The sequence below is a fragment of the Planococcus citri genome, chromosome 1 (genome assembly GCF_950023065.1).
Source record: "Planococcus citri chromosome 1, ihPlaCitr1.1, whole genome shotgun sequence".
Lineage (NCBI taxonomy): Eukaryota > Metazoa > Arthropoda > Insecta > Hemiptera > Pseudococcidae > Planococcus > Planococcus citri.
Genome location: NC_088677.1, coordinates 73,221,944 through 73,245,218, shown reverse-complemented (window position 1 = coordinate 73,245,218; position 23,275 = coordinate 73,221,944). Strand labels below are relative to the sequence as shown.

At 33.8% G+C, this 23,275-nt stretch overlaps 2 protein-coding genes across 7 annotated transcripts in view; both read right to left on the bottom strand.

Moving 5' to 3' along the window:
* unc80 (unc80, NALCN channel complex subunit) overlaps nt 1-15,027 on the bottom strand; it is a 41,659-nt gene extending 26,632 nt beyond the window's left edge. For 2 of the 5 annotated variants that reach the window (XM_065343842.1, XM_065343878.1), the window contains exons 1-23: nt 14,921-15,027; nt 14,174-14,373; nt 13,941-13,989; nt 13,223-13,249; nt 12,529-12,549; nt 12,286-12,431; nt 12,000-12,168; nt 11,704-11,920; nt 11,504-11,613; nt 9,534-9,611; nt 9,316-9,384; nt 9,073-9,212; nt 8,798-8,986; nt 8,442-8,614; nt 8,191-8,360; nt 7,952-8,100; nt 5,629-5,661; nt 4,059-4,164; nt 3,740-3,982; nt 3,443-3,672; nt 3,087-3,331; nt 2,800-2,987; nt 2,558-2,706 (exon numbers count right to left, since the gene is read on the bottom strand). In XM_065343842.1, coding sequence (XP_065199914.1) covers nt 2,558-2,706; nt 2,800-2,987; nt 3,087-3,331; nt 3,443-3,672; nt 3,740-3,982; nt 4,059-4,164; nt 5,629-5,661; nt 7,952-8,100; nt 8,191-8,360; nt 8,442-8,614; nt 8,798-8,986; nt 9,073-9,212; nt 9,316-9,384; nt 9,534-9,611; nt 11,504-11,613; nt 11,704-11,920; nt 12,000-12,168; nt 12,286-12,431; nt 12,529-12,549; nt 13,223-13,249; nt 13,941-13,989; nt 14,174-14,280 — 3,008 coding nt within the window. In that variant the 5' untranslated portion in view covers nt 14,281-14,373; nt 14,921-15,027. The remainder of the gene's footprint in view (nt 1-2,557; nt 2,707-2,799; nt 2,988-3,086; nt 3,332-3,442; nt 3,673-3,739; nt 3,983-4,058; nt 4,165-5,628; nt 5,662-7,951; nt 8,101-8,190; nt 8,361-8,441; nt 8,615-8,797; nt 8,987-9,072; nt 9,213-9,315; nt 9,385-9,533; nt 9,612-11,503; nt 11,614-11,703; nt 11,921-11,999; nt 12,169-12,285; nt 12,432-12,528; nt 12,550-13,222; nt 13,250-13,940; nt 13,990-14,173; nt 14,374-14,920) is intronic. The other 3 variants (XM_065343850.1, XM_065343859.1, XM_065343867.1) reach the window with 3 other exon arrangements.
* Nucleotides 15,028-18,909: 3,882 nt separating this feature from the next.
* Nucleotides 18,910-20,401, bottom strand: LOC135831383 (arylalkylamine N-acetyltransferase 1-like). Of its 2 annotated transcripts, none has more exons than XM_065343830.1 (4): nt 20,386-20,401; nt 19,875-20,091; nt 19,277-19,565; nt 18,910-19,187 (listed from the first exon to the last, which is right to left on the bottom strand). In XM_065343830.1, exons 2-4 carry the CDS (start codon nt 20,065-20,067, stop codon nt 18,983-18,985), a joined length of 687 nt encoding a protein of 228 aa, XP_065199902.1. In that variant the 5' UTR covers nt 20,068-20,091; nt 20,386-20,401; the 3' UTR covers nt 18,910-18,982. The 2 variants fall into 2 exon arrangements, with proteins under 2 accessions (XP_065199902.1, XP_065199893.1); XM_065343821.1 differs by having other exon boundaries at nt 20,270-20,400.
* Nucleotides 20,402-23,275: the final 2,874 nt, after the last annotated feature.

Here is a 23,275-nt window from a genome sequence, read left to right as displayed (position 1 = left end):
TGCAGTCGAGCTGAAAACATTGCAGGGAAATTATGTGTCTTGCTGTCCTGCTTTTGTTCTGATGTTTTTGCTAAAATTGTCAAAAAAAGTCTTCCTATGTAGTATTTTGGCAAAATATTCACAATTTTTTTTGCCTTAATTATAAAAATAAAAATGTCCTGAAGTAACTACGCTTCAATTGCCATAAAATGTAATTATCATTTTTTCAACTGCCAAAAAGTGTCATTTATTTGGAACAATTTCCAAAAAGTGCTGCTTTTCTGTCAAAATTTCCAAGAAAATGTTTGCTTTTTTGCAAAAACATTCAGAAAGTCCTAATTTATTTTGGCTTCAGTTGCCAAAAAAGGTCTTATTTTTTTCCATAGGTAATTGCCAAAAAAAAAGGGTCTAGTTTTGTTCAAAAATCACCACATCTAGAAGTCCTACTTTTTCATGTCATAATTGCCAAAAAGCTCAATTCTTTTGACAAAATTTCCAACAAGTAGGTAAAGTACTATTTTTTTTTTGCCAAAACTAGCCTAAACCAAAACACCTTTAAAAAAAGTCCTAATCTTGGACTTCACTGCAAAAAAAACTTGTTCATTGTCAAAATTTCTGAAAAAGTCTTGTTTTACCGAAATTGCCACAAAGGCTTGGTTGTGCGGGCCAAAGACGAAATACGAGGTGTGGCAATTAGTCGATCGGGTGAATTTTGTAGTAAGTTTTACAGCTGTTTGAAGTGAACAACCTCTAAAACCGCGTCGTGAAACTTTGAGGAGTGACTTGAGGAGGATCTTTGAGTCAAAGACATCAGAATTTGAGTTGGAGGAGAGAAAAGGGTCTTGAAAGGTCAAACATGATGTTTAAATGAGGTAAGGAAATATTTGAGGAAGATCAAGAGATCAAAACCTCACAAAAAGTAGGCCATGGGAATCTTGTTACCAAGTGGCTGTGAGGAAACCTCCTCTGAGGTGAGTAAAAAATGATTTTTAAAGGAGATTGACCTCATTTGTTATCAGAGTAATCTTCCTTCAACTCAGTACATCATATTTATTCTCAATTTCCCCCTTTAAGAAACCTGTTTTTCCCCTCTCGGAGGTGACTTCTTCAAAATTTGAGTGGAGTTTCTTCAATTGTCCTCAAAAATGCAAAGGATGTTGATTTTCAGGTAAAAACCATCTGAGAACGAAGTAAAGATCCCTGGGAATCAAATCTGGGGAGTAGAAATGGTGAGGAGACACTAAGATGTCTTGAGGAGGTAAATATTCCTCAAAGAAGTAATTTTCAACTTTCATTTTTGCGACGTGGTTTTAGAGGTTGTTCACTTCAAACAGCTGTAAAACTTGCAAAATTCACCCGATCGACTTGAAATTTTGCATAGTACTAGAGAATCCACTCCTCTTTCGAACGAGACCGCGTTCGTTGTTCTGGTGTTACCACAACCCAATCTATGGCCAAGTCTCGTTTTCAAATTGCCACACCTCGTATTCAAAAATTTGTAACTTTTGTCTTCATTTCCAAAAAGTCCTCATATTTTGGTAAAAAAAGTCACCCTGAAGTGTTTTTTTTTTTTTGGTTGAAACTTTTGAAAAAGTTCTGAACAATGCCAAAATTGCCAAGACAGACTTACCCAGCTTTTCTTTTTCTTTTTTTTTTTGGCAAAGCCAACCAAAACATGCAGGTAGCCTTAATTTTTCACGCTGATTTATTTGCTAAAATTGTCTCTAAAATCAAGGTTTTCTCAGAAGTGTTCAAAAAGTGATACATATTTTTTTGCCACAAAAAGTACCTACTCACTTACTACTTTTTTTTTTGCCGAACTCACCAAAAAATCTAGAAATGCCTAAAACGTTATGACTTTTTAGTGAAATAACCAATGCAACCATCAATCGATATGGCGAAAGCAAATGCAAAAACATCGATAATATGATGAGAGCAAATGCAAAAACTATCTTGCAGTCAGTGAATTAGCTGAATAGCAATTTGCTAGGAGTGACGGTTTTTTCGATTATTTACCAACATTTTCAAAAGTTTAGATTTTTGATAAGATTATTGTCAAAAAATCCAGGTTTTTGTCTAAATTTCCATAAGAAGCCTTGGTTTTGGATCAAGGAGCAGAAGAGTACCAATTTTTGCCAAAATTGTCTCAAAGTCCTATCATTGCCAAGATTGTTGAAAAGTGACGTTTTATGCCGTAATTGTCAAAAAGTCTTTTGTTCAAGATTGTCAAAATAGTCCTGCTTTAATATCAAGACTGGCAATTGAGTGCAGGTCTATGTCAAGACGGTGAGAAAATTCCTGGTTTTTCCAAAATAGTCGAAATACTCCTGTGTTTGTTTCATTTTTAAATTGCTGTATAAGTACGTAAGTCCAGGTATTTGCTAAAATTCCACCCCAAAAAGTCCGGTTGTTGCCAAAATTATTAAGAAGTATTAGGCTTTTTTGCCAGAATTGCCAAAAAGTCTGTCTTTTTTTGCGTCAAAATTGTGAGTGAAAGTCTAATTTTTTCCCTTTTTTTCAACCGCACTTTGTAATTTTCCATTTTTTTCTCCATTAGAATGGATCAAAAAAAAATTACCTGATAACTTTGGTAGTTTGAACGTTGACTTCTTTTCGATGGGTTTTCACTTCGGTATCAATCAATCCACTTAATAAAACCTGACGAAAGATTCCGCCGTGAACTTCTTTGATGTAATTAATGAGCAATCGAGCATCGTGATACAACGACTACAACAAAATAAATAGGTACCAAATTATTGAGGATGTGCACTCAAATCAACTCATCAGTCAATGGTAAAATTAACCTAGCTTCAAGCTTACCATATTTTCAGGAGCTTTTATCTCCTTTGGTGTGGCAGTCAATCGAGATACAAAAATTTTAAATGTTGCCATTAGAATTTGACCCTCGATACCTCTCCCTCCGTATATATTATTCAAGCCGGCTCCAAAATTGGTGGAATATCCGCCTTGAAATGAGCCATCGGGTGATTTTATGGTTCTTTTTTGGTCTAAAAAAATACGAGTAGATTTGAAAGACAGTAATTTAAATTACTTACTTTGTTAGGTAGAGATAGATAAGTACATAACAAAGAATTGTAGGTACTTACTAGGCGACAATAACGAGCACGGATCTACGCAAAAGCCGCAAAAAGCGTGGAAAAATTCTAACACGTCAGCGATGGATGAACTCTGAATAAAAGTTTGCAAATATTTTTCAAACTGTTCCAAATTAATCTTTCTCAATCTGCTCAATAATAACTGGCATTGAGAACGCAATACGTCCGTCGAAGATGCGGTGCTTATTTTCTGACTCTCATTGCAGTGGTTTGGACAGCCCAAATGTTTGATAATTCTGCAGAAGATCGAATCAAACGTCAGTTGATCATTTTTAATTTTTCAATTTTTACACTGAATGAACTCGAAAGTATCACAAAATTCATGAAATTGATCTCACTGTACTTACCGAAATACTGTGCTGGCGAATAAAGTTAAAGGATCTATGATTTTTTGACATTTCAGAAAAGACGCGAAAAAATCCAACGAAAATAGATATTCATTCTTGCATCGGTGCTCTTCTCGAAAATGCTGATGCAGTATTCCCATATCGACGAGTAATTCCAATATTTTGATCACAATATCGCATACTTGAGCCGAGCAAACTATTTTTTCTCGTTGAGATATGCTGTGCATTGCCTGAAATCGAAAAAATTCATTAATATCTGCATAGGAACCTTATCAGTTGAACTTTCTGATTACTCACTTGTAAAACTACAAGAATATCGATATCGCCATCTTTGTTCACGTATCCGGACGATCCTGCAGCCTCTGAGAATTCTTCGCCGCTATAACTAATATTGGAATCGGTCAAAGATCGAGTCAAACTGGGCTGCTTTGAATCGCGACTCACGCGACTATCTTCTTGTTCACCGCTGCCACCAACGCCACCACCGCCGGCGCCTCCACAGCCCATTCCATTACCAGGGTAGCTCTCGAAAGAGTGCTGCTTTGAACAGAATAATTGAAGTAATTATGAAACAGGGAAGAGAAAAAGGTTGCAAATAAAAATGAGCTGTATCTACCTTTCTTCGTAGATAATCAGGTGATGGATTAGGTGTGTGTTGTGTCACAGTGATGACCGGATTCATGGAATGTTTATCCATATTGCCGCATTTGTCTTCTCCGATTCTTAAAAGAGAAAAATTGCAATTCTCATTTCCCATTCAGAATAGGCGATCGCAATTTTTAATACAATCAAAATTACAAGAAGCTAATACTTATAATATCTACAAATACTCATGATACTGATGAATTAGTAGCTCATTATACGCGTATCTATAAGTGAGATACCTATTGAATGTGTAGGTACCTATTTTACCCAGGGAAAATTATGGAATGGGATCTGTTCAGGTCTGATCAGATCTGGTCAAATGCAATCATTTTGTGTAGTCAGGTGTCCACAGTAAAGTTTGGATTTCTTGTTAGTTTTTGCATTTTCCCAACTTTTTACTTATTTTTCAAAATTTTCCAACTTTCTCAGAATGCTAGGAGGTCAAGCTGCTCCCAACCCCCTTTCCCTTGCTTTGTCCTGTGCCCAATTCGCATTCAAGTATCCGAACCTAAGTATAAAAAAACTGGAAGAGAGAGATTCTGATGGAGAGGGGGGAAATTTTGAGGGCCCCATTCGAAGCATCCACCAAGGGCACCCAACCAGTTTGCGCCTGTCCACCGATCTGATTGGAGCTAAGAAATGTCCAGATCAGATCACCGATAAGGTCTGATATAGTAGTTTTATCAATCAGCTCTAAACAGATCATAATACTATCAAAACTTTGATCTGACGGGTTTAGCATAAGCTGCTTGAATTAAAACCATCATTTTCCGCTGGGTAAGTAAGTACACCATGTACACAGCTTATTCAAACACTGCAGCATGAGCCTTTAACCAGAATTATCTACAGATGTAAGTAACTATAAGTAATTATTTACTCTACCTATCTCAATGCAATACGAAATGGTACCTGTACTTGATGAATACTCGCTCGTAGGAGGTATACTAATTACTAATTATACATATAGATAGGCTGCATTTCAATACCTACACGAAAAAAAAATTATGAATAATTTTTACTATTTTACACAGTAACCGGATCCCATTCAAAAATATTGTGATTTTTACTATGAGATTAGTAAATACCTAATTCTAGGTTAAAATGTATTTTTTGGCTGAGTAAAAATTACTATTACCTATTTTTGAATGGGATCCGGTTACTATACTGAAATAGTAATTTTTATTAAATTTTTTTCCCGTGTAAATACCTACAAAAGGAGTCCACCCACTTTTTTTTCGTTTTTCCAAAAAAAAAAAATTATGACGATTCATGCCACTATGAATTTCAAACTTTTTAAAAAGAAAAATAAGGCTTCTTGCGGAGTTGAAATCAAAAGCACTAAAATTACTTACTTGAATGAGACGAATGAGTGAAAAAATGTATTCAGTGAAATCGTCACTTGAAATTAAAACGTCACCCAATATTCTCTTTTAGCAAGCAGTTTAAAGCAATTTAAAAATGAGAAAAAAATGCAAGAGTAATAGTTATAGCTTAGAACAGCAGGCTGCGTAAAAAAGCTGAAGATTTGAGTTAGAACTTACTTATCGTTATTCTTGAATTCGTCAAGCAAACAGCTAACAAGAAATAGACACAAGATAGATAGAAATCACGAAAGAAATCAAGGTGACAAGCTTACAAGGGAACCTTTTCAACTCACACTCTCTGATTTGAATGAAATCCAACTAGAATGAGAAATCATGTCCTAAACCTCCCTCCTGCAACTAAAATTTCAAGTGCTAAACTAAATATTGGATTTTTGGAGGATTTTTTTAACATTTAAAAAATTGAAAAAAAAAAACTGTTTCAAGGGCCATTTTTAAACTAAGTATTTCATGAAATGTTAAATTTTTTGAGAAAAGCGACCAAAGTTATTGGTGCTTAAGTTTGTTATTGGCCTTTCCGGAGTGATTTGCTGGAGAAAATTAATAAACCGCTGTAGGTTCCAATGATCCAAAATTAATAGTTAGTTGTTGATGTGTGGTACCTTTTACTTGAATTGGAAGAATTATTTACATGGGTTCACATCGCTCAAAAAATCTAGATTTCAAGAAAAAGTTTGAAAATCGTCATCGTCATAAAACAACTTTTTCGAGTTTTTCAACTTTTCAAAAACTCTTCAGAAATCCATCGGCGAATAAAATTTAGATCCTGGGATTTTTGTTACAGTGGTTTTAGGACATGCTTTTTTGATAACTCGGTTTCTTTCAAATCTGAATGTGTGGGTTCGAAAAGTTCTTTACTTTACATTACTTAGTGCATTTTAAAAAGGAAGCAAAAAAAATTAAACTGGTACTTCAAACATAGAATAAGTTGATGATATTAAAAAAAACCACACAAACAAAAAAAAAGAGTGAACAGAAAAAAAGAAGGAAAGAAAGATAGAACGCTACTTACAAAAAATCAAAATTTAAGGATGTAGATATTATTACGACAATATTGGATAATCAACGGAAGAAAATTTCTTTGGAAATAATTTTACAAAAAATTCACAAATAAAGAGTCTTTAATAATTAGATAACGCTTTTTACTATTTTTTTGCCCTTCAAAGAAATATACTTCCGACCACGGCTGAAATCATTCGCAATTCTTTCTGGCATTTGGGGATGATAGGTATTATTTCAACAATTTTATCAACTGTATTACCCACCCATTAAGTGGTCACAATATAAATTAGGTACTAAGTACTATTCACATTGAGTTGAGAGTCTCCCAGAAAAAATTTCAGCTTTGTAAGAGGTAGGTATAGATCCTCAAAATAGAGGCATTAAAAAAAATTGTCTTTTTATCGCTCCAGTCGCTACTCAACCTGCATTGGGAAAAATGACCCAGTTTCAACAGACATTTTTTAGAATTCTGCGTCGACCTAGTCCATTGCCGACAAAATCCAAGACCACTTCAAGGGTTCGACTGAGCAGTTGAAAATTCGGAAATCAATTATATTTAAGGGTGAACTCGTGTTTTGAAAATATTTTCGTTTCAAAAATTTCGCATTAATTATGTCAAAGCATCAAAAGATATGATTTCTAAACCTTCAGAATTGTTTTGGAACGCAATAGTGCCAATTTTTATGACAATAGGCATAGCCAATTTCAAAAAAAAAAACTTTCACTTACACTATTTTTTGACTACATGATTTTTTTAAAAATTGACATTAATGAACAAAAAATTAGAACCACTGCATTCGAAAGTATGTACTTTTGCAGTTCCAGAATAATTGATATCTTTTGATGTCCTGACATAATAAGTGCGAAATATTTGAGAAAAAAAATTGTATTTTAAAATAACGAATTCATCCTAAAATGAGTCTTTTCAACCATTCAGTAGGAATAGGAACCCTAGAAGTGGTCTTGGATTGTGATGGCAGTAGTCCAAGTCGACGCAGAAGATATGGTTCTCCTTAGAAATGGAGTAAAACAAAATGCAGGTGTATTGTTTCAAATTTAGAATAAGTTGAAAATAGAGAAAAAAACAGGCAAGCAAAAAAAAATCTGAACAAAGAAAAAGAAAAAAAGAAGAAAGAAAAAAATTACTTACAAAACAAAGAGAATTTAAGGATTATATTATATTGTTTTAATACTTTCGTTAATTCTCAAAAAATTCCAAAAGATGTTTTTTAATAGCTAGGTGAGCTAATAATTTTGACAGTCAATTGCAATTAGCCTACTCATTGAGTGATCACAATTTCAATGAAGAGTAAAAATTGATAAAAATGAGTAAAAATCATTCACATCTAAACGTTCTAAACCTCTTACTATAGACTATTACATTTCACACATGTCACATGTACCTAGGTACTGCACTGTAGTTCAATGATTGTTGATTGTTGTATAATTTACACAGGTTGATGAACTATGCTACACTTACCTTAGACTGGGCATACTTGTGACTTTAACTAAGCCACCCAATTTGGATGAGTCGCCTTCTTCTAAAGAAATGATTTTAGCCAAAGAAGTTGTAGGATGGGTTGAAGTCTTCCCATCATCAGGGTCTGAATCCAGACTGTATCTGTATTCCTGGGATAGAATAAGAATAGCCGAGTAATGAAATAAATCAATCAATTATTTTACTCGTTTTACTCGTCTTTCAGCATGCACTCAACCTACCGAATCATAGAAACCATTTTCCTCCATTTGAGCTATTTTTTCCAAATTTTTTTCCGATCTCGATAGCAGTTTACCTTCCACAAATGTCTTTAAATCTGCGATCTTGGCTTTCTTTTTAGCTTTGTCCATACATTTTTGAGATCGAAGCGTTGGCTCGTCACCAGATGCGCCTAAATCACAATGTAATTTTATGTAGTCGATGGTATAGCCATCTTGCTTGACCAATACATTTGAATATTATGCCTACTTACCAGTTAACGAATGTTTATGATCACCACCCGAAGGCATGTCTCTGTTGCCATATGTGTACTTCCTTTTTGATTCTGGACTATCGTGGAAAGTTACTTCGATTTTTGGAATTGGTAATGAATTACTTCTTTTACGTGGTTGTTGTTCGAGTTTGATTTTATTCATCGTTTGGAGTCTATACAAGCAATTTTCAATGTGTTGGTTCATGAAGAATATTTCAAACAGTATTTCTAACCAAAAAAATACCAATCTATGGGCATATATAGGTACTTTTATGCTACACACATACTACAGGTGCAACATCAAAGAAGTTTAGCATAGGTAGCTAAATTTAGATTGTTCTCAGCAATTTACTCACCTTCGATACAAAAAATTCAAAGCCCAAAATACACCTTCTTCAGGCCACTGCGATACGAACAGGCATCTCAATACTGCTACATCCATGAATGTGGCCGCATACAGATTCACTGGTTTTGTAACTGTTTCTGGTGTGGTAGGTTTTAAAGTTTTCGACGTATCGAAAATCACTTCTTTGTTGATGGTGACACTGTTGATTTAAAAAAAATTAAAATTAAAAATTGCTTACAACTTGATATTGTAGATTGTTTATCTAAGGTTTTCTAAATGCTATACCCTGTATTAGTGATCGAATGGCGAGCTGCCATATGTTGCATTATATCCGGCGGTAATTGCAAATGTTCAGATGGTAATGAAGCTCTACCCATAGTACAAGCGCTTCTTCCCATCGCCAGCTGTAGTATGGATGCTTTACCCTGTTGAAAAAAAATAATTCCACGTCAAAAAAGACCTCCTGTGTGCTTCTTACACACACATGCATATATTGGACATGATTTGAGTTAGGAGTTGGGTACTTACCGAAAATATAACCGGTGAATCTTTGGTTACATCTTCTGACTCGACAAGTGATGGGAGTCTTAGAATAACCTGCAACATTGAAAAACAAATTAATCAACGCATACAATGGATATGCAGATAGCCAGAGAACCAAAAACCTTCTTTCTACAAATTTTCTAAAGTACACTTGTTTGATCTACAGTATGAAAATCTATCAAGTGGGTAATGAATTTACTCACCGTGTGTTCCCCGGAACCATTTGAGTATTCTTGAACAAGAGTTTTTGCAGACGATTTGGAAAATGGCATCGCTGTCACCTACATATATAAGAAGACACACATTTACACAAATAAGTACATAGGTAGGTATTATTGTTTGGAATAAAATAAAAATCGGCTTCAACTGTCGACACATCCAAATCTTCAAAATGGGAAATAACAAAAAAAAAAAAAAAATAGGTACCTACCTACCCCTGTTGAAAAGTATGTCCGAATCTCTGATTTAGTTTATTTAAATAAGAAATTTTCAAACTTAAAAAAAAACCTAATTTTTGCCTTACTCGCTAAAAGACTTCTTGTTATGAATTTATCGAAAATCCTGTTTAAAGCATTTTTAAAATTACATAAAAGTCCTGCTTTTTGTTAAAATGGTCTAGAAGTCCTAATTTTCTGGCGGAATCGCCAATTTCTCATGTGTGCTGGACCTGATGTTCTGCTTTTTTGCAAAAATTAGTTAGGTAGGTACTAAGAAAATCCTGCTTTTTTTGTTAGAATAATTATATCTAGAAAGTCCTAATTTATGTCTCAATCGCCGAAAAATGTTGATTTGTGACTTTTGTTGCCAGATATTCATTGTGGTTTTCGAATTGTCAAAATTACAAAAAGGTCTTCCTTTTCGACAAAAATGTCTAGAAATTCTAGGTACTTTTTTTTGCCGGAATTGCCCTGCCCAAAAGTTTACTCTGGTACCAAAATGTCTAAAAAGTATCAGTTCTCTCCTGAATTGGCAAAAAAATCTTGCTATTATGTCAAAACCTAATAAAAATCTTACCTTCTACTTCGGTTGTCTAAAAAAAAGTACATTTTTTCCCATAATTGCCAAAAAATCCTATTTATTTCCTAATTTATCGAAGAAGTATCGTTTTCTGCTAAAGTTGGCGAGAAAGTATTGTTGTTTTGGCCAAACCAAAACGTCCAAAGAGTTCTAATTTTTGTCTCAATTTTCAAAAAGCGCTGTTTATTGCCAAAATTTCAGGGGAAAACCTGTTTTTTTTTTTTTTGTGCAAAATTGTCAGAAAAGCCGTGCTTTTGGCGAAATTGCTGAAAGGGCTACTTTTTTCCAGAATTACCTCAGATGTCACTTTTTGTCAAGAAGGTTAGAAAAGCCTCATTTTGTCGTCAGTAATATTGCATTGTCGAAATAGCTTTGTCTTTTCCTATTTCTCAAGCCATTCGCAAAGTCCTAATTTTTGCCTTAATTGCCAAAAAGAGTCTTCGTTCGTTGCCAAAATTATCTGAAAGTTTTATTTTTTTGTTGTAATTATTTTAAAAGTTGGAACGTTTTGCTAAAATTGTCAGGAAACTGGAAACGGAAAGTCTTTGTTTTCTTGCCAAATTGCAAAGGCCAATGTACGTATCCAAAAAGTGCTTGTTATTTTTTTGCTTGATCTATCTAATTTTGGAAAACCCTGGTTTTTGTCAAAATTGCTTGAGAAGTCCTGTTTTCTCAAGTATCATTTTTTTGCCAAGGAAAGTTTCGTTTTTTTTCCAAGAAAAGTCTCGTCATTTTGCCAAAAAAAAGTCTATGTTATTGGGCAAAAAAAGTCTAATTTTTTTAATTTTTGCTAAGAAAAGTCTCGTTTCTTGGCTAAAAAAAATTTCATTTTTGTCGAAAAAAGTCTCATTTTTTTGCCAAAAAAACCTGATTTTTTTGCAAAAAGCACGCATATTTGCCATGATTGCCAAAAGTTCGTGTTTTTACAAAGTTTTCTGGAAGCGCCATGTACTTTTTTTCAACAAAAATTATCTGAAAAGTTCTGTTTTCTCGTCAAATGTTCGCTAAAATTCCCAAAAAGGTTCCTTCTGGAGTTCTGGCTGACTCAGTCTAGTTTTTGCTGCGGAGATTCGGATTTTTTTTCTGTTCCCTTCTGCATCAAAGATTCAGATGCCACTATAACTGGAGTAGTAGGTAAAATATTTTAAAATGTTACCTTTTCACTGGACGACGATTTATTACACGATTGGGTATCGAAATAAGCGCAACTTGTTGGACCACCGACTGGACTGGCGTTAATTTGTTCTTCGTCTTTAGATATTTTTCCTGTCAGAACACCAGACACGAATTATAAGAAACAAAATCAAGTATATAGTGTTGATTAATTTACATTGCAAAAGTGAAAACTGCCCTTACGTCCAGGTAAAATATCGAAAGAAGCGTGATGTTCGCGAATTTTCCTGCACCAAACACGATTAGGATGAAGTTTGCAGTAAGTAGTGAAGCACGGAGCATCCGGATGACGATATTCCCATAAAGCTCGCCACAATTTGATACCATTTTCCAGTCTGTACGATTGGAGCTCGGATTCTTTAATTCGATGCAGCACCGGTGCCAACATATAAATGAAAAGCTGCAGCAAAATGAATAGATTTTAGGTTGATAGTTAAATTCCTCGAATTTGCCAATGGATCTGTTTCTGTATTACTCACCGTAATCGAGGTAATTGGGAAAAGGTAGTAATAAGGCAGATGTTGATTAACTCCATTCTCGAAATCTGCATCCGCACATTCTTCGGCTGCATCTAATATTATCCAATGTAAGATGTACAACAATTTGGATTCTGTTTGGCTTACTGTTTGCAAATCCATAACGTCTTTCCTACGGTGGAGAAAACAAAAAGGATCACATATTATTCGTCAAATAGAAGAGAACTGCAACAGTTGCATACTCGGTTCGCCGTAAATAGCTCTGCTTATTTGAGATCTATAGACCTACCTGTACTGTAAAAATGATGCCACGCAGTGAACGATGTGTGGAAAAGCGGCCTCGATCAATCGCCATCTGGGAACCTTTTGGATTGCTTTATACACAGGATTCACCGTATTTATGGGTATATTCTGAACTAATACCTTTTCAAGTACCTGATCATAAGGACAAATCGTGATACTCAGTTAAATACGAACCAACCTTTTTAAAGATTAATTTCTCAACAAATATATAATATTTATGTATTCGTACTTTGCAAGCTTCTTTCATATCCTTTGGTTCACATTGATGGTGATGCACAGGTCAAAAATTTGAATGAAAATATCACATTAATTATGACAAAAGAATATTTTTTATGCAAAAATAGATAATTAAATATGAATAGAGGAACCTTCTGATCTCAGACTCTCCGATTTAAACAAAATCATTCCAGATCGAAGGACCATGCTCTAAAACTCCTGCATAATTAATTTCAAATCGCAAAGTTCATTTTTGGATTTTTGACGAATTTGTGAAAATTTTAAAAATTTAAAAAAGCTGTTTCAAGGAAAATTTTTGGACCCTTTTATGAGATATAAATTTTTTAGAGCGAAAGGAACCAATGAGAATAATTCTATTAGTTCAACTACCAAACATCACCAACTAGGTACTAGTTTTGGACCATGCTGGAGCCTCCAGCAATTTTTTGAATTTTATATTTTCATAAAAAAGTTCAAAAATCGACCTCAAAACAACTTTTTAACTTATTAAAATTTTCAAAAATTTGACAAAAATTGAAAAATGAATTTCACGATCTGAAATTTTGGTTTCAAGCGTTTTAGGGCATGCTTTTTCGATCCATTCGTATCTTGGTTTTGTTCAAATCAAAGAATGACAGCTTAAAAGGTCCCCTCTCAAATGATGCTATCAAATTTAAAAATGAATAATTATAATATGAGAAACTTACGTTGTGAATGTGAGCATTTTGGCAAAACTGAAACAGAAATTAAAATAATTGAAATCTTTATCAAGTAAGTAGTTGATCCCACATGTACATTATTGTTAAAATAATCAACAGAAGAATTGATTTAGTAAATGACGTAGGATTTTGATCAAATTCTGTACAGGCCTTCATTTTGAGTTGAAAGTTACTGATTGAAAATTTCAGCCCTGGAGGTGTCCATGGAGGAGAGATACGGGATCCTCAAAAAGAGGGTATTTTCAAAAAATCGTGGTTTTTTCGTTCTAGCCCATTCACAACTTGTTTTGGGAAAAATAACCGAGTACCAAAAGATCGTATTTGGGATTCTGCGTCGACTTGAACCCCTTCTATGGGACTACTGAGTTCTTGAAAATTTGTAAATCGCTCATTTTTGGGTAAATTTGTACCTTGAAAATTTTTTCTTCACAAATAGGTACCTACATCATTTTTTGAAACTGGGAAAATGTTTTGGAATGCAGTTGTGTCATTTTATTTTCTTTGAAAAACCTAAAAATGTTGCCGAGTTCTATCCTTGTAGATACCTATACATATTTGTAGTTACCTATTTTGCTGGAATTTCATCGAGTTATATCGGTTTATTTAGGTTCATGGTATTTAGAGTATTTATAAAGAGGGGCGTAATTTTGATTTGAAAACCTCTATAGCTATAAGTTTCATCGTGTTAAGTTACAGCTAATCTTACCATGCAAGAAGCTTCATGATGTTTTCCAAATTTTGGTCGAATGAAAGGTCTGAAATTTGAAAAAAATGATATTTAATATTCACTGAATAGTAATTAGAAGAATAATAAATACTTACATGTTAAAAAAAGAAGAGACCAACAATATTATATGTACTTACTATAAAGCATTCTTCTCTTTTTTAAAATCTTCATTTGAAGAAAAGACAACGGTACCTAATTCATTATCTACTCACCCTGTTTGTTTCCAGAAAAATTCTTGAATTATTATTGGCAAAGGCTGTCCAGCGAATATTTGTCCATTCGAACCATTCACACTCGAAATGGAATTTTTCCTCTCCATTTTTACGGATAGGTATTCAGGAAGATATCTTTATGATTTATCTTTTTCTAATAAATGTGGCTCATCCATCTTGTGTTGTGTTCCGAGTAAAATCTGACCAATCAAATTTAATAAACGAAATTATTGAGCTGAAATTTTGTAAAATACTTACTAGGAACCCCCCCCCCCCCAATATGAGAATCTCTGAGTAAAGAAAAACTTGGAAAAAGGTCGAACAAGAAACAGTCACCAATTTTAAGCTGCTTCAGTTGATTTTTTGATTTTTGGTGAATTTTTGAAGTTTTTGTTAGACGATTCCCATGTCAGAGAGTTCCTTTGTTCGAATACGTAAATTGCTTTATTTCCCAGTTCAAAACATATAAAGTTTTCTTTCTTATCATTCAGATTGAAGTAGAAATCGATTGAGGAATAATTATGATCGCACGAAAGAACCGCGTCTGAAGCTTTTTTCCTACAATAAAATTTCATAACTTGGGATTACCTAAACATTCGTGTCGACGACACTTCAAAAATCAGCTATCTACTTTTCAAAACAAATAACAAAAACGACGAAAGTTTCCAAAAAATGTCCACCATTTTTTAAAATCACTTCGAAACAAATTATTTTATCAGCTACCTATCGAATAATGATACGTCTTACCGATCAAATTTTGTATGTACTTCACATCTTGGTTACTTCCGATAGACAAAAATTCGATCAACTTTTCGAAGCTCGTTCGTTGACTGAGTTATAACACCGTAAGGGCGAGTAGTGTTACGGATGCTGTGCCGCGAAAATCAATGAAATGCGCCGAACCGAAGAGTTGTGCGCGTGTGTATGAAAATAGTAAACGTATTGTATCGTATTGTGGATTTTCAGATGACCTATTTTCTTCTCCTACTGTTATCGTAGGTACTTACGCTTGACTCAAGAAAAAAATTTACTTACTGAGATTTTGTTTTGCGATGTCAGATATTTTCTATTTGGGACGCGGAGTAGTTTGTATATAAGTTATGTATTATTATGTGTAGTTATTAAATAGGTACCTACCTAATTAGATATTACAACTTGGCATTTGATTTGCCACTGAAGAACAATTTTAATACCAAAATTTAACGTTAAGATAGTCCAAGAAACTGAGCCTGGAAGGTCGACTATAGGTTTAGAAAACATTTGATGAAGATTCCGAATTTCCAACGGAATTGTTCCAAAATTTTTTCTTTCAAGTTTCAAATTGATACCTACAAAAAAAAAACGTGTTTGCCGGAAAGTGTTCCTAATAGAGGGTGGATAGGGGGGAGGTGAAATTGAAAAAACAATTCTTCCAACATTTTCTATTGTCTTATGGCGTTTTGAAATTTTCTAGTGCTCATCAAAGTATCAATCCACAATTACATAAAAATTTTGAGGGTTCTCAGAGTTGAAATTTTTTATTCCAATTTTTTCAAATCACAGATTTTTATTAAATTTTATAATGTCTCCTCTTTGGAGCCAATTTTGGTGTTTGGGGATCGAATGGTCTTCAAAAATGAATTTCTGCTCACTTAAAAATCCAAATTATATAATTTTGTATTTTTTTTGAAAATTTTCAATTTTACAGCTTTCTTTTGACTCCTATTTTGAGTTTCGCGATTAAATAATCATTTTTGCATAGGTATAGTTAAAATCACTCACCTTATAGGTAGGTACGTTCCTATGTAGTGTTCTGTCTTCCAAAAACTATAGTTTTCGATTCATTCATTACTTGAAACAAAAATTAATACGTGAATCGATGCGGCAGGTCTCTTCAAAAATGACTTTCATGACATTTTTTCATATTATTTATTTTTGAAAAAAAAAGAGAATCCGCCGAATTTCCTGAAATTATGTCAAACCTATTTTCCTTGCTAAAAACACATCCATGATCTGAAACTTTTCTTACAGAGAAGATTCAAAATACAAGTAGGAATTCATGAAGAAAAATTTATTTTATGAAGCTGAAAAATGATGGGTTTTAGGGTCGAAAATCATAGTTTTGCAGTCAAAGTTTAAGTTTTCGATGTTTGACTTAAATTTTAGCATATTTTGATTGATTGTTCGCAGGGATATACCTATTATTCAAAATAATTTAAATAGATTCAAAATTGGGTACTCCTCGATTTATTTTGTGAATGGATCGTTAAGCCAGCTGAACTTATTATAAGCAACAAGCAAGAACATTCTTGCAATCAGGATATTGCAAATACACTATAGGCCCACGACTATAAGAAAACCTGTTGCATCTGATGAATTTGTGATGTTTTGAATCCTCCTTAAATGCGCTCATTTTAATATGAAAATTTAATATTAAGAATTGAAATTTTTATATGAATACCTACCTACCTACTACGAGTACATATTTTTAAATTGTGCTTTTTGTTTATTTCCTTGGTTTTCAAGTCGGAGAAGTGAGTGCGACACCAGAATGTCTAAATTTCCTGAAACAACAGTTTTCAATATTTTCGGGGTATTTAGCCCCCTCCCGTTTAGTTCATTTCAAGATTCCGATACCCCAAATACAAATTTTGAAGTAATTGGCTTCATTTGAAAAAGTTCTCGAAATGGAACAATTTCGCTATTGGGGAAAAGAAATTCAAATTTGAGCTACCTCAATCCCCCATCCTGATGTTTGCTTCATGAACATCCAGTGAAAGTTTGAGGACAGGATTTATTGATCTAATTTTTTTATGATGAAGTTTAGCAAAAATTGACTTTTACCCTTCCACTCGTCCGCTGTTTTGTGTGCGAAAATGTTAAAATTTCATCTGGAAATCTGAATTAAATAGATATACCCCAATATTACTTACCTGCAAGTGCTCCAAACTTACAACGAATTAGTTTACCCTCTTGACCATTTCGAATATTTTTTTTGATTGTCTTGTCCTTGCTCAACTTTGAAAAAACACGTTCAATTCTGCTTTTGAAAATTATTTCCTGCAGAACTAAAACTGAACCCTATTCAGAGTTGTTGGGCCTGAAATTTTGTAAAATACAATAAGAGTAAGAGTGTCCATTGTCCAAATCCAACCCATCTGAGGAGTTCAGTTTTGATTTTTGGGTCCAGCGGTTTTCAATACTTACCATCGAATTTATGCTAGATATCAGAGGTATACCTAATAATGATATAGCGAGGGGCTTATTCTACACCAACTCGAACCAAAAGTCAAGTCAAGTCTTTAGATTTTGCTCAGTTTTTATCAAATTTTCCTCGATGGTTTGATAAAATGACTATTCATTTCATCAAATTTCAGAGTTATTCTCAAAAACAAAGAAAAACGTGAAAATGTAGTGACATGACAATCTCTGCAGTTCATTCAAGGGTGTTGTATTTGAATATAGGTACTTAGGTATACGGTACCTACTTATTATGTTTATTTTTTGGACACAAATTCTCGTTGCCCTTTCAGTCGCTCAAGTTTTGAAAAAAATTTAAAACATTGAAAAGCTGTGATTATTTTGTAAAAATTAAATTGAGATCGTTGGAAATAGAAAATGAGATTAATTACTTACAAATTAAATAATTCGTAAAAATTCACGTTAATTTTAAAAAATTCAAAAAATTGAAGAGTTGTGATTAGGTGTGTATTTGGTAAAAATTGAAACGAGATCGTAGGAAATAAAAAATAAGATTACTTACAAATTGAACAATTCGTAAAAATCCAGTGCACTAATTTTCAGCTCATTTGGGCGACATTGCTGACATTTCCTCCAGTTTTTTTTGCACCCAACGGGGGCATCGAACACGCTGTAGGAAAGTAGGCAACTGGCCCACAACAGATCGTTTTGCACTAATTTTGGGTCGATGATTCCGAATATGACGATCGTTTTGCCTGATTCGCCTCGGCGAGGTTTTAACAATGCGTTTTTTGCTTCGTTCACACGCAAACGTCAACCTTTGGAACCTTTTACACGACTTTGACTACCTACGTTTTCTGTGAGGCATAGTATGAGATATTTGATTGATGAATTATGCATTTGATTATAATGATTGTGATTGGCAGCAATTTATATTTCACTTTTGAATTCTCTTAAATATATTGTTAATTTTCTACAAAAACACGACTTCAATATAACTAGGTAGTTTTCGAATTGATTTTGAACGGGAGTTATTTTTGAAATTTACTCGAATAGTTCTTTTTTTAAAAAAATTTTCACACGAATTTCAAACAAATAACCCATCTCCTCCTTTTTATTTCAAAAATCATCAGTTTTAGATGATTCTAAACTATTTTCAATTTTTCAGTTTTCTCCAGAATTTTCAGATTGTTTTGAAAAGGCCAAAATTAAACACTAAGGTTGCAGTTTTTCAATTTCTTTTTCCTAAAGTTTGATGGGGAACTTGGCAAAAAAAATCATAACCATGAAAGGAGTTCGAAGTACCTAATTTTTTGTCCAGTTCAGTTCTCAAAATAATAGTCGAGTTCTTTCCTCCTAAATACAATATGCCTGAATTTTTATTGTGCTAGCTACCTATGCTTAATCATTTTCCAATGAAAAAATATAATTTAAAAGCTCCCTTTTCAGAAGAGGAGACTTTGAATCGCGGAAATTCACGAAAAAAAAGAGTTAAAATCAAGTCTCTCTTCCAATTTTTCAAAAAAAAAAAAATAATAAATAAGTCCAAGACGACCCTCCATATTCGACACTCTTATTCCATCATCTCTTAAAACATGATAAGTAGGTAGATACACCAAATATAAATTATCATGAACTTAAAGGCATCACAAACGTTTCGACACAGGTGTGAGGTGGTTTTGTAATGAATATTTTTTCTCCTTCGCTATTCACATAGTCATCGTATTTCAAAGTAAATATACTCTGGAAACCTAAACGCGATACTGCTTTGGCTGAATAATGGCTCGAACAATCCACTTTGATCAATGGGAAATTGTGTTCTTTTGCAATTTCACTGAAAATATATATTACATATGTATTTACATTATTTTTATTCACCTTTTTAATGCATTTATTTTGTAAATACACTCTCAAATTACTCACATAGTTTTATCAATCAAAGCTTTGGCGATCCCCTGACCACGACAACTTTCATCAATGGAAATTATCTTCAAATCTAAAAATTTTTCAGCGGTGGGAAAATGCCCGAAAACATCAGATAATTTGGTCACAGTTGACAATAATTGCAAAACTTTTTTGAATTTTGGATTCGCACGGTCTTCTATGCTATGGTCTTTAGAATTATCATTTTCATTGCTGTCTCTCGTCAACGACCCATTTAAGCAGACTCCCAACAGATATCCGCTCGGTGAAACAGCCATTATTGACAAGCCTGTAACAATACACTAATTGTGAGCTTGTATGTCTTCATTTTTTTTTTTTTTTTTTTCAACGAAGTAATTATTTAGTAATGTAAGACATAGGGTAGCGTAAAAAAGTGATTTTACTTAAAACTCGAAACGAGTTCTTAGTTTCAGGTAGGTAGGTACCTAAGTTGGGTACCTACTGATTATTATTTTTGTTTCACTGTGGATATCTCGCATAGGTACATGCATTTAAAAACATTATGACTTTACCAACAAAAATTGGGTTGTATAGGTATTAAAAACGTATGACAAAATGAAATTACACATTAACTTACCTTCAGGAATGCAACTAACACAGTGTTCTTCTAGTTCTTGACACGTAGCATTTGGTTCTACCAATAACTCAACAGCTGCATTTAGAGGTTCATCGCGAAAGAAAAATTTCCTTAAGAAAAGCGTAACTTTTTCGACGTCTTTACTCGTAATAGGAATAATAGAATAAGCCGTTTTTTTCGGTATTTCATCCATGCTGTAAGATCAGTAGTTTCCAACCTGTCAAACAAACACAACAAATATGAAAATTTTAAAATGTCGTATATGCATATGAATTCATTCCAACATTGTTTCGTAGGTACTTCAAACGTTAAAAACTCAACTATTAACTAAGTAGTATCGTACATGAATGTAGATAATAAAACTTGAAACGTGATAAAAAAAGAATAAGCCTTACACTCGAATGCGATATTTCAACTAGGTACAAACGTTTAAAAATTTTACGTTTTTTTTTCACTCTTTTGGTGTCGGACGTAGCTAGAACTCAGTGCGAATTTATTAAATGAGATCTACCACAGTCAAACCATATTTCGTTCGTAATAAGAACAGATTTTTTAATTTACTTTTTTCGTTTCTTATCGTTTATCACTTGTTTCTGTTACCTACTCACTAATTAGCTATGATTAATTAGACCATGTCTCGACTAGAGATAGGGTAATAAAAATGCAGCTGTATATTTATATTTCGCGCTTAATTACACTGTACTCAGAAATATCAGCCATCAGGTGTTTGATAAAGTTTGGGCCCAGAACTTCTTGTTGAAATTTTGCGACTCGAAGATTGGTAAGCAGCATGCGACCTCTTCTCGCCTTATTATGTGAATAAATTTTCTAAAACGAGGTCTTGTTGAACTCATAAACAACAAGCAGGAACACTCTTGCAATCAGAATATTGCAAATATCACGTGCAATTAACAATTCATGTGCCCCATTCATCTTTGAAACGTCAAAGTTGTCGCATCTGATGAATTTTTGCTGTTTTGAAAATTTTTATGCTCATAAATCTTCCTTAAAGGTGCCCATTTTACATAGAAATTCAATATAAGAATTGAAATTTATATGAATAGGTACCTATTACCTAGTACCTGCTACCTACCTACCGACAATTTTCAAATTGTGCCTTTTGCTTATTTTATAGTTTTCTAGTCGGAGAAGTGAGTGCGACGCGACGCTAGAATGTCCTTAATTTCCTGAATATACCGGTTTTAAATATTATCAATGGTATTTAGCTCCCTCCCCCCACTCAGTTCATTTCGATAACTGAATTAGATAATTGGTTTCAGTCGAAAATGTTCTTGAAATGGAACGATTTGGCTATTTTGGTGCAACGAAATTCAAATTTGAGCTACCTCAATCCCCCACCTAGATGTTGGCTTCATGAAGATCCAGTGAAAGTGTGTGGATTCATTGATCTAATTTTTTCATGATGAAGTTTGGCAAAAATCGACTTTTTACCATTCCACTGTTTTGCGTGCGCAAAAATGGTAAAATTTCATCTGGAAATCTGAATGAATGGATACCCCAATATTATACATACCTGCAAGTGCTTCAAACTTACTTACAAAAAATTAGTTTACCCTCTCGATTCAATATCATTGAAACCTAACCATTCCGTTATTTCTTTTGAACTCCTTGCTCAACTTTGAAAAAACACGTTTGATTCTAGTTTTGAAAATTATTTCCTGCAGAACCAAAACGTAACCCAATTCAGAGATGTCGGGCCTGAAATTTTGTAAAAGGCAATAAGAGTGTCCAACTGTCCATTGTCTAAATCCAACACATCTGAGGAGTCCAGTTTTGATTTTTGGGTCCAGTGGTTTTCAATACTTACCATCGAATTCACGCTATCAGAGGTTATGATAATGATATTGTGGAGATATAATCTTGCACATTACGATATGCTGTTTCAAGCACATCTCCATGTATAGGTCATCACATATGCTAGCTACCTTCTAAAGGTCTAGCAGTACCTAGCTTCTGATTGCTTCGTAGGTACCTGGCGACTTACCGCCTCGTTACCTACTTTTCGGACACTGAGTGTATTTACATATACCACACAGACATTTAGCTAATAATATTTACCTTATGAAATAAGAAACATCTTCAGTTGTTATTCCATGTATTGTTTATTGATCAAGTACATAATAACAACTTACTCAAGCTATATTATTTATACTGGCCTGTACAGTATTACGAAAAGGAGAGATGGCATTTTATGCCTAAGAAAGTGCAAAGCACATCACCACAGGGATGGGGAACAGTACACGGATGTGGGAAGGTCCATATATGTTACTCATTAAGATGAGATTTACAATAAGGATCGATAGTTGTTTTACGTAATAACTCCTGGACCCGAGTGCATCTGAACGACTCTATCAACGTAACTGGAACACAGATCATATTTCGAAATAGATCACTTGATCACAAGCTTCACCAGTTCATATTTCGTATATGACTGGACTTGTGCTACTAATTTAGTCCATTAGATTTACGCAAACGTATGGTATAGGTACAGCCTATACCATGTCCGGAACATTGATATCCGATGTTGTATCATCGGGAGTCGCCAAATGACTGGTTTCTCTAGCGTATGTTCTCACGATACGAAGTATTGAGAGAACTAATCCGCTAGGTGTCGTATTACGAAACTATTTTTAATGTTGGCTAGACGCAGAACGAATTTCTCTCGCTTACGCGACCGAAAATGCATCACAATCTGTCTCTACAATATCGCGAGGGGCTTATTCTACACCAATTCGAACCAAAAGTGAAGTCGAGTCTTTGGATTTTGCTCAATTTTTTAAAAATTTTCCTCGATGGTTTAGTAAAGTCAAACATGACTATTCACTTCATCAAATTTCAAAGATATTCTCAAAAACATATAAAAGCGTGAAAATGTTATGACATGTTAATCTCTGTTCATTCGAGGGTGTTGAATTTGAATGTACGTATTCCTAAGGTTACTTATATCACGTTTAATTTTTTGGACACGACTTCTCGTTGCCCTTTCAGTCGCTCAAGTTTTGAAAAAAATTCAAAAAATTCAAATGCTGTGATTATTTTTGTAAAAATTGAAGCGAGATCATAGGAAATAAAAAATAAGATTACTTACAAATCAAACAATTCGTAAAAATCCACGTTAAATAAAACGGCATGCGGCACTACTCGGAGCTTCACTTTTCTGCATTAATTTTCAGTCGTTCATATAATCAATAATGGCTGAACATTTGGATAGACTCTTGATTACTTTTGAGTAGAGTAATTATTACAAGAGGTGAGAAAAATATTATTATAATAGTGATTAGCGATGCCTGAGGTCATTTTCTTGTAAATAGGCTATCTTTGTAAAACTATCGCGTGTTGCAATCTTCTCTCTGTCCCAGAGAGCCCTCAGGTGACCTCTG